Here is a 9892-nt window from a genome sequence, read left to right on the forward strand (position 1 = left end):
CGTAACGGAAGGGCCCCGCCGCCAGGGGGGAAGCGCCGGACATAGAGAGGGCGTGGCAAGAGCGCCACCAGGCGCCGCCAGCGCCGCCTAGCGGCGCGCCTCCCTCAGCGTCACCTCAGCCGCTCCGCGGCCGCTAGCGCCGGTTATTTGTTGTCCTTTTTAATTTTTAATTATTAACTTTGCTATCGCTGGCGCTCAGGAGGATGAGAGGAGTGCAGGCGGGCTCTGGCGCACGTTGTTTGTCCTCGCCGAGGAGGCGGAGGCCGGGGCCGCTCCGGCCGGCGGGCTCAGGGCCATGTGGGGAGCACCGGGGCTCTGGCTCCATCCCAGCACCCCCCGAAGCAACGTGAATGCACCTTCCTCCTTTGGGCACTGAGAGATCAACAGTTTCTTAACCAAAGCGACAGTGCAGAGCTGCCATTCCAGAGGGGTAAGAGTTCATGGCACAAGTGGGTCACACAGACCCCTCTGAAGGGCAGAGAAACGTGTTACTAAATGACTGTCACTGGAACACCGTGTTCTGTTCCCATCTTGTTTACTTACCATAGCAAAGCCAAAATACTAAGTGTTAAGGTATGCACAGAATTGTTAACTTGGTTCAGAAGAAAGGAGATGTATTTCTGAAGCAATGCCTTGTTTGCATTTCGTTTATTGTGTTATGACAGGACATGTTACATGTACAGACAGGGGAGAGGAAACACCTTGAATGTGAACATGTGCACAAGACCAGGGTTTGTTCACAAAGGTCACTGAGACACTGCAGCCACTGAACAGAACATGCTGGTGGCCTGTCACACAACACAACTCCCTCTCATGGTTACATGCACGACCAAAATAACTCACAATCTGCTCCCACAGAAGATGCACCTCAAAAGATCAGCATCTGCTTCCCCTTTGGCACACAGGGAAGTGCCCACGAGGGAAATACCCACACTAACACCTGACCATGCCTGTAACAGGCAGTAACAGAAGAGTGCATGGCAGACATTGGACACACCCAGTCCCTCATGCAGCTGATCAGTAAAACCCCAAACAGTGGCTGGTGCACTCACAGACACAGGGGAGGAAAGTGAAACCTGTGAACTGACATTAAAAACTATTATCTTGGATTTTAGAACCAGCCAGATTCTGGAGTACTCAGGCCATATGTCTGGACTCAGAGCAAGAACTTGTAACAGCACTTCTGAAACTTGAAGGAAAGTGTGATACAGACAGGAGTAAGAACTACTGCTTTTTGCTAATTGTAAGTACCATTATCTCATATTAACAACTGAATTAACTCTTTATTTATATCACATTAAGTGGAAGAAACATGTACCAGTCAAAGACACATTCAGGATACAGACTCTGCATCACAGGGCTCTCAATGATCATAATGAAACCAAAATGAGCTTTGACAAAGCACAAACACACCTATGCAAACACACATCTTTACTGTGTTACCGTGTCACAGAATCAGAGTATGAGACCCCTATGTCTAAGCTGTTGCTAATTTTCAAAATTAATGTTAAAACTGTGGTTACGCAACAGCACACAGCTGAATTTCACATGAGTGTATGTATCTAACATCTGTAAAAAATGAGGGCAAATGTTACAACTCAGTAAACAGGACTAAACTTAATTGAAATTACTCAAGTACAGGTGCAAAACACTGGTTTGACAGAAAAAAAGCACTATTATAAGAAAGTTTATAAAAATTCAGAACTTAAACTAAAAGCAAGTCCTTCTCACAGGACTATCCAGTTACAAATGAACTGCAAGGCAATACTGTTTGTTTACTTCTCTTTTACCAATTCTCTATTTGCAAGAGGCGATTTGAAAGCTTCCTTGTAAGGAAGTTTTTGTTGTGTATCCTTTCTTAAACATCACAGACTTGGGCATGAAAACACACCTTCTTTCTGTTGAAAGATCTAGCAAAGTTTGGGCAAGGAAGGAGATGATTTCACCATAAATGATCCATGAACTGGATGGGACTGAATAAACACAAACATCCCCTTCCCTCAGCTGTTGTCACCAACACCATGGCTCAGGCTTCAGCTTATTGCAGTATCAGTAATAGTTTGACAGTCAGTGGTGCCTGCCCTTGAAACCAGGAATGTAAAACATCATTGGGGGGGATCAGAACATGCTCAGAATAATAGAAGAGAAGCATGAAATAATTTCCCATCATTTGCAGTTTACTTTCAACTAGGAAACACCTTTTTTTTTTCACTGACAGCAACAGCAACCTTAAGTGAACAGCCAAGTTTGCTACCCCAAGGCCTGTCTTGGATCACCAGTCACCTGTTTGTGCTTCTCTCTGTTACATGGGGATCTGGAGCTGGAATTGCATCTAGAATTTCACTAGCCAGGAGCTTTCTGTGGAGCCTGACTCCACAGCCACCCAGCTGTCAATCATAGTCTATTTTAACCTTTGTAATATTGTTCAGGTTTGGTTTTTCGCTGCTGCTCCTCCCATGAACAGAAGTCAAATGCTTTTTGAGAGCAGATTTGTGTTTGAAGTCCATGTCGCAGCAGTGGCACTTGTAGGGCCTGTCCCCGCTGTGGATGTTGAGGTGGTCCTGGAGTGTGCTCTTGGCAGTGAAAGTCTTCAGGCACACCATGCACTGGAAGGGCCGGATCCCCATGTGCCCCCGGATGTGTCTGTTGAGATTCTTTTTCTGCGTAAACGTTTTGCCGCACTGCAAACACAGGAAAAGTTTGTGCATTTTGAGATGTCTGAGATAGTTCTCGAGGTGCAGGAACCCCCTCGGACACTTGGGACACTGGTGCCGCCATGAGCTGCCAGAATCCTCCAGGCTCTGGAACCCATTTACCCCGCTAGAAGTTCCTTCTGGGTTGTCACTGACAAAAGCCTGGAAGTGATTTCCTGACATTTCTGTATTTCTGCTTTCAACTGTAGAGTTTATCAAAGAGTGCTGTGTTTCTGGGAAATACAAATTTGTTTTAGAGGAAGTGCAAGGCTGAGGAAAACGATCATTTTCTACATTCGCTACACTCACAGAATCCATTCTGAAGATACAGATTTCATCATCCTTATACCCGATTTCTACTGTTGATATTTCTGGGGATTTTGTGTCCTTCCTTTCTGACACCAAGCTCTGTGCCATGGGCTGTGGGCCATCCCCCTCCTCCTGCTTCACCGGGTATTCTTCATTTTCTGGGCTGTCTTCAGAGATCTCAATTATTTCACAGTCTTTATCTAAAGCCTCATCCCCATTCCTCAGTTCAGCATCTGAGGAGTGGCACCCCTCTGCAGCCTGGGCACAGCTCTCCATGGAAGCATCGATCTCCAAGTACTTGGACAAAGCCTCGGTGCACTTCTCCACGATGTGAACCATCTGCAGGTAACTCGCGGCCGTCAGGTACTTCAGCAGCTCCTTCTTCTTGACTTCCAGCGCGCCCGTGTAGCAGGACAGCAGCAGCTTCCTGCCCACCTCTGCGCTCTGCAGGATGGTGATCCGCACCTGCCGGGACTGGTTGAGCAGGAACTGGTCCCGCATGAAGGTGGAGCAGGCTGCGAAGATCACCTTGTGCCCCTGGAACTCCGTGTCGTTGATGTAGATGGACACGTCGCAGAAGAGGTTCTGCTGCCGCAGGAGGTTCATCTTCTGCAGCACGGCATCGCCCTGCTGCTCGAACTGGAAGTGCAGCACCTCCGAGTCCGCCGCCATGGCGGGACCCGCGGCCGCCGCCGGAGCGTCTCCCCGGGCCCTGCCCACCCGCGCCCGCTGTCCGGGGCTCAGGACCCGCTGTCCGGGGCTCAGGGCCCGCTGTCCGGGGCTCCCGGCCCGCCCGCCGCGCCCCGCTCACCGGCCGGTCCCCGCACCCCCGCGCGATCCCCGCCGGTGCCGCAGCGCCCCGGAACCGCTTCCCCGCCCGCCCCTTCCGCCCGCCCGCCCCCGGCGCGCCGTGCCCGCGCTGGAAATGAGAGGCGGCGGCACAGAGAGTTAGCAGCACGTTTATTAGAAGACTTGGCACTGCTACAGCGGCTGCCGCCGGGGGACACCGCACCGGCACCGGGGCGCGCCTCGCCCCGCGGCCGGGAGAGGTAGCGACGCGTCGGCCCCCGTAAGGCATCCCGGGGGCGGCGGCCGGGGCTCCTCCTCGCCACCAGCCGGGACGTGCCGGGAGAACGGAGAACCGCCGCCTGGACCAGCTGCTGGCTGCTCCCCGGCCACGGGACACCGCCCGGCAGCCGCCGACCCGCCTGCTTTGGTTATCACACGTAGTGTAAGACTTTTGCCCAGTCACTGAAGAGGTAGCTAATGCTCAGTCCATCGATTATACAATCTCAAAGGAAAAACGTCCTTCCGCCCTGCCTTCTCACCCCTTGCCAAGTCAGGAGGCACCACTGTTTCCCCCTCTTTTTAAAAATCGACATTTAGCGTGACTTTAGAATTCTCTCAACAGTTTCGGTTTGTATCACATTTTGATTCTCCCTCCTCACTTTTACTCCTCCCAACGACTCCAGAACAAAAATCAGCCCCACAAAATTAATTTTTCAGTTATTTCAACAACAGTTCAGCGGCAGCTAAGTTTTGCCAAAAAGCCAGGGGAGAAAAAGACTGACACTTCAATTTTATCAGTAACTAACTTGCAAAACCTGTGTTCTAAAAGAAAAATAAATTAAGGAAACACTCGTCCCTGATCTATGCAGGAGGCTGTGCAGCTGCAGCGGGTGCTGCAGGAACACGTGCTACACAAGCTACAACCACTCAGAGAAGTGGTGAGCCCAAACCTCTGGCAAACCTAAGAGTTCTAAGAATTCCTTCTTCTATATAAAATAAATAAATAAAATGCCAACATAAAAAAAATCCTAATATATTGAGGAGTTATTAAAATATTTTTGTAATAGACTTCAGTTATTTTTAGGATATGCAGGAAGTTGTACAGCACATTAACTTGTGAGACTATCCACTTACCAGCAAATAGTATTCTACACAGTAACACACAGATTATGATAACTGCCATAGTCCTCATCTGAATATGCAGCATCAGTAGCAACAACCAATGGATCTAGTCTTTCACTACTCGGGACATTGCAATGAAGACAACATTTTACATACATGGACAATTAAGTTCATCTTCTATAACCGAGCTGCCTCTGCGTATTCCATTTATAGTAATTCTCACTCCATTTGAATCTGTAATTCAGAGAAGAAGCATTAGCCACATTTTTCTCTTCTAGTACCTCTTCTATACTCTTCACTTGTCTTTCCATATAGGGGCAAATCTTAGATGAACTCTACCACCAGTGCCCTTAGACCTCCAGTGTTTCTGGAGTCATGCAGCCATCTCCTGCATAAATCTTTTGGTCTGCACCCTTTTGCCAGGCTGAAAGCACAGACCTTAGTAGAAGTCACTTTTCATCCAACAGATGTGTCCATTTTCATTGACCAACGTCTTCTGCACTTCTGCTTTTTCCAAATGACCACAGCAGCCTTTAACTGAACCACCAGCAGTCTTGACCTTCTCAGACATTCAAATCGCCACAGCACAGGGTGGATTAAAAACCTACATATCTTGCCCAAAAATTTTTTTGCTGTTTCTTAGGAAACCCCTTGTTTCTTCATATCAGCTTCAGATCACCCACAACTACTTCAACAAGCTGTATTTTCCTTACAGTAATATTACAGCTTCATAAATCCACAAAAAACCAATACTTCCCAGATAGACAAAACTTTCAATACTGTTCATTTTGCTGCCACTTTCTAGCATTTGTACAGTTTTATTCCTTTCTCTGGCAGAAGACCATTTTCTTTTTCACGTCCATATTCGTATTGGGTTGGATTGTTCACTAGTACCTTCCAGGACATTGACCTGGCTCTGCAAGCTCCTGTTCTCCATGTCTATCTTCATTTTGATGTTAGTGCTGTAACTTTTTCCATACAGTGAATAAGATTATCCAAATGTTTGAACAACACAGAAGATTCTGCCTGAAGGCAGAATGCAAGTGTCAGATGCAACTGTCACGGTCAAATTTAGCTCAAAACAATTCTGAAAGCAGGTGGCTTTAAGAGGAAAAACAGTTCTTCCCGTGCAAACCTATTTTCTGCCCCAGGAACCTGAACAATAATTTTAAAAAGTTTCATATAGTTAGACTTTAGGCCTGAATATATTTGCTACAACTTGAAAGATGAATGCCCTGATGCCATTTCCATTGCTTACTTCATAGCTGTCCATGTAAGAGTTCGTGTAACAGTCAAGTACAGTAGTTCAAGAACTCAATTGCAAAAACCGATTCACAGAATCACCTTCCTTTTCTACTTCAAAGTATGTGGATTTCTGAAAGCTTTCTGCAACATCAACACGTTTTATCGTCTATCAGTGAACTGTCTGTGTAAGGAAATCCTGGCTTCTACACACACAGAACTGAAGAGCAAGACCAACTTCTGATAATGACATACAAGAAACGCTTTTTGCTCCAACACACCTTTGGTCATACCTGTTTAGCATTTTTAACCACACAATAGCAGCCTTTCACCCCCACCCCTCATTCAAACACACCGACAGTGCTACGTTTAGGTAGGAAGCATAATCTCGGCCTCGTGGCAAACCCTGTGGAAAAGAGCTGCATTGGAAGAAATACTTATTCCAAACACAAACAGCAGTTCTCTGCCGAGGATCAGCCATTTGATTATTAGTCTATGCTACACTTCAGTGTACTAAGAGTGCTGTTCTACTGGGAATGGTGTGCCTCAGATACATTAAGCTGCTTTCAGCCCGACTGGGATGCGGATAATTCCACGGCACTTTTGAGAAGCAATACAGTGTAATCCCAGAATCCCAATGAACATGCCATTCCCGCTACATTGGATGTTTAAGGCGGTAATACAAGAGGTATTGCTGAGTACAGTCAATAGCTGATATATTAACCTACAGAAATTGTGCTACCTATACCTCATCCCAGGCTCTCTAAAACACTAATGGTTGTGAACTATGCAGGTCACTTCAAAAAATGTCAACAAAATCAAAAAACTTTATGTTGCTTAAGTTCTTATAGCAGGTATTTTTGTTTCAAGTTAATTGACATGTGGCCCTTATCAGACATCAAAGAGAGACATACAAGAACTAAAAGGGGGAAAAAAAGGCAAAAAAAAAAGCATGGAGTTGTTATAATTGCAGCTTTAAAAACAGATTCTTTTCACAGTGTCAAAAAGCAGTATTTCTCCACTCCAGCTTTGCTTTAAACCCAACAGCTGTTGTGGTTTGTGCTGCAAAACGTATGGAAGATGGATGATAATTTTTAGCTTTGAAGTGTTTAGCTTGTCTCAGTACATGCACTGGTGAGTGCCCTTTAAAAATCCCAGGTATGCCAGCATAAGAAATGGGTCATACTTGCACTCCAGGCACCAGCCTCTCACATTCCAGAGCTGCAGTTTATCCTCAGTTTGAACAGCTCTATGCAATGATCAGCTAACCCTGCCAAATCATTTAGGGTTTCATCTTTTCATAATGCATGTTGAGGTTAAAAACCCTGAGAGCTATTAAGAGAGCATTGATTGGCAGCAGAAGTTTCTTGAAATAAGTTTAGAAAGGGCAAAAAAGTGACACAAAAATACTTCATTTTAACTGTAGAAGTCTAGGGATAAGATCAGAGAAAGGTAATTTTAAGAGGTAAGTTTAAATTTAAGTATATGGAGTGTTTTCAGTTATCCAGTGCTTTCTTAAAAAAAAAATTGGCTTCTCTCAGACTTGTCCTCCTTGCTCTTTCCTCCATCTGCCCAGACACAGAGAGGCCTCTAACTGTACAGCAGATGGTTTACTTGCAGCCCACAGCAGTCTTTCAAAAGGTGTTAGTCTTGAGTCTCCTAATCAGAGAGAAATGAAATAATTAACCCCATAATCCACAGTAGAGACACAGACAGAAACCTGAAGGATTGCTATTCACAGAAAATATCAAGTAAGACTAAGAACGATGGATGAAGACCTGCCAGGTTTTGCAATCCAACCATCCCTAGCCTTTCGGGGCACACTACTAGTTTGGGAAAGAACCCAAACCAATGGTTTGCTCCTCTCAGTCAGGGCACAGGGCAGGTTTTAATTGCTTAATTGACGCAGGTACTATCGTTTCTTAAACTGAGCACAGCCTGAGGCAGCTTCCCTGCATCCAGTACCTGGCTGGCATCAGCCTGCTGACAGACCTTACTGTCTGTAGCAGCGCTACACGTGAACGAATCGAAGTCCACCGTTATGTCTTGCACGTTCCTCTCATTGGCATTGTCAAAGCTATTTTTACCATGCAGCTGTTTAAGGTGTTTCCTCAAAACGGGTTTATGGGCGAAAACCATGTCACAGTAGTTACACTTATGGGGCTTGTCCCCACTGTGCAGGTTGAGGTGGTCCTGTAAGGAACATTTCTGAGAGAACGTTTTCCCACAGATCTTACATTGGAATGGTTTGATGCCTGCGTGCACTCTCATGTGCCGGTGGAGGTTGCCCTTCTGAGTGAATGTCTTGCCGCAGAGCAGACACATAAATAGTTTATGCATCTTTAAGTGATTAGCGTAGTTTTCCAGATGCCGAAATACTCTCGTGCACTTTGGACACTGGTGGTGCCACTGGAGGCCTTTGTCTATCCCTCGGTTGTTGGGCCCAAACATATCTTTAGAGGCCAGAACGATGTTATCGCTGCCGGCATAGGAAAGGGCATAGTTGTGGAGATGGTTTTGCTCTATTTCACTTGCTCTGTTTTCAACGGTGGAGTTGATAACAAAGTGTTGAGGCTCTGAGGAATGCAGGGCAGTTTGTTCGGAAGAAATAAACTGGTTCTGATCCTTCTTGTTCCTAACTTCTGTCACCTCCCCGATGGACTCCACCTTGATGATCTGAATATCGCTATCCTCCATGTCCATGCTGTCTTCTGAGGGCTGGATACAAGGCGAGTCTTGCTGCAGAGAGTCGTCATCTCCCTGATGTTCCTTCAGCTCCGAGGAGTCACTTTGCTGTTCGCACTCTTTGCTCTCCAGCGGCTGCTTCGGTTTGATGAACTTCCAGAGGGCCTGGGTACAGCGTTCCACGATGTGGCTCATCTGTAGGAAGCTCGCAGCAGTCAGGTAGTTCACCAGCTCCATCTCAGGGAACTCCAGGATGCCACTGTAGCAGGAGAGAAGCAGCTGCCTCCCCACTTCCGAACTCTGCAGGATAGAGATTTTCACATCTCTGGAGTCGTTCAGCAAGAACTGATCTCTTAAAAAGGGAGAGCCAGCAGCAAAGACAATTTTATGCCCGTGAACTTCAACATCGTCTATATGGACCACAACATCACAAAATTTGTTTTCTTCCCTCAGTTTGTTCATTTTCTGTAACATCGAATCTCCATAGTTGTCAAACTTGAAGTGAAGAATATCCGATCTTTCTGACATTTTGGCACACCTAAGGAAAAGTAGAAAGAAAAAAACAATAAGAACTTTTTTGTTTTCTAAAAGGCAGGTTAGAAAGATTTAAAGTAATAACATAAAGTGGATGTTTCTCAGATGTTGTTTCCTAAATACACACTGAAGTCCGTTACAAGTAAAAAAAAAATCAAGTTTATATCTTGCCTTACAATAATTTTTACCTGTTTTTAATTTAATGAAGCCTGAATAAAAAGTAGAGGTGCTATGACAGAAATTCTCCTGAAGCAGTATCCTAAAGACTTGAGATGTTTTCCACACTACTTGTCTGGAATTTAAAGGGAAGCCATGTATTTTTAGCAAGATTTTTAATACCCACAGCACCCATCAATTTAGATTGTCTTCCGAGGTTTTCTGTAGGGGTTGGTTTGTGTGCTGGTTTAAGAGTCAACCAGCAGGGGAAACGAACTCAACTCAAAGGAGAGACCACAAGTCAGAATAACAATTTATTAAAACAACACAGCAAGCACAATCACACAAACAATTGGTCCTAA

At 45.7% G+C, this 9892-nt stretch overlaps 3 protein-coding genes across 3 annotated transcripts in view; 1 reads left to right on the top strand and 2 right to left on the bottom strand.

The window, feature by feature from the left end:
- The first annotated feature begins 188 nt into the window (after positions 1 to 188).
- RABGAP1 (RAB GTPase activating protein 1) overlaps positions 189 to 9892 on the top strand; it is a 77467-nt gene continuing 67763 nt past the window's right edge. The window contains exons 1-2 of the mRNA XM_017809946.1: positions 189 to 430; positions 1116 to 1243. The gene's annotated coding sequence lies outside the window, so the exon portion shown is untranslated. The remainder of the gene's footprint in view (positions 431 to 1115; positions 1244 to 9892) is intronic.
- Positions 1264 to 3729, bottom strand: ZBTB6 (zinc finger and BTB domain containing 6). Its single transcript, XM_017809964.1, has one exon. The coding sequence runs from the start codon at positions 3672 to 3674 to the stop codon at positions 2391 to 2393; it is 1284 nt and encodes a 427-aa protein (XP_017665453.1). The 5' UTR covers positions 3675 to 3729; the 3' UTR covers positions 1264 to 2390.
- Positions 4810 to 9892, bottom strand: part of ZBTB26 (zinc finger and BTB domain containing 26) — a 9292-nt gene continuing 4209 nt past the window's right edge. The window contains exon 3 of the mRNA XM_017809963.1: positions 4810 to 9378. Within this exon, the coding sequence (XP_017665452.1) occupies positions 8052 to 9368 (1317 nt within the window). The 5' untranslated portion in view covers positions 9369 to 9378 and the 3' untranslated portion in view covers positions 4810 to 8051. The remainder of the gene's footprint in view (positions 9379 to 9892) is intronic.

Source organism: Lepidothrix coronata, unplaced genomic scaffold (genome assembly GCF_001604755.1).
Source record: "Lepidothrix coronata isolate B3197 unplaced genomic scaffold, Lepidothrix_coronata-1.0 Scaffold28, whole genome shotgun sequence".
In the NCBI taxonomy this organism is placed as follows: Eukaryota; Metazoa; Chordata; class Aves; order Passeriformes; family Pipridae; genus Lepidothrix; species Lepidothrix coronata.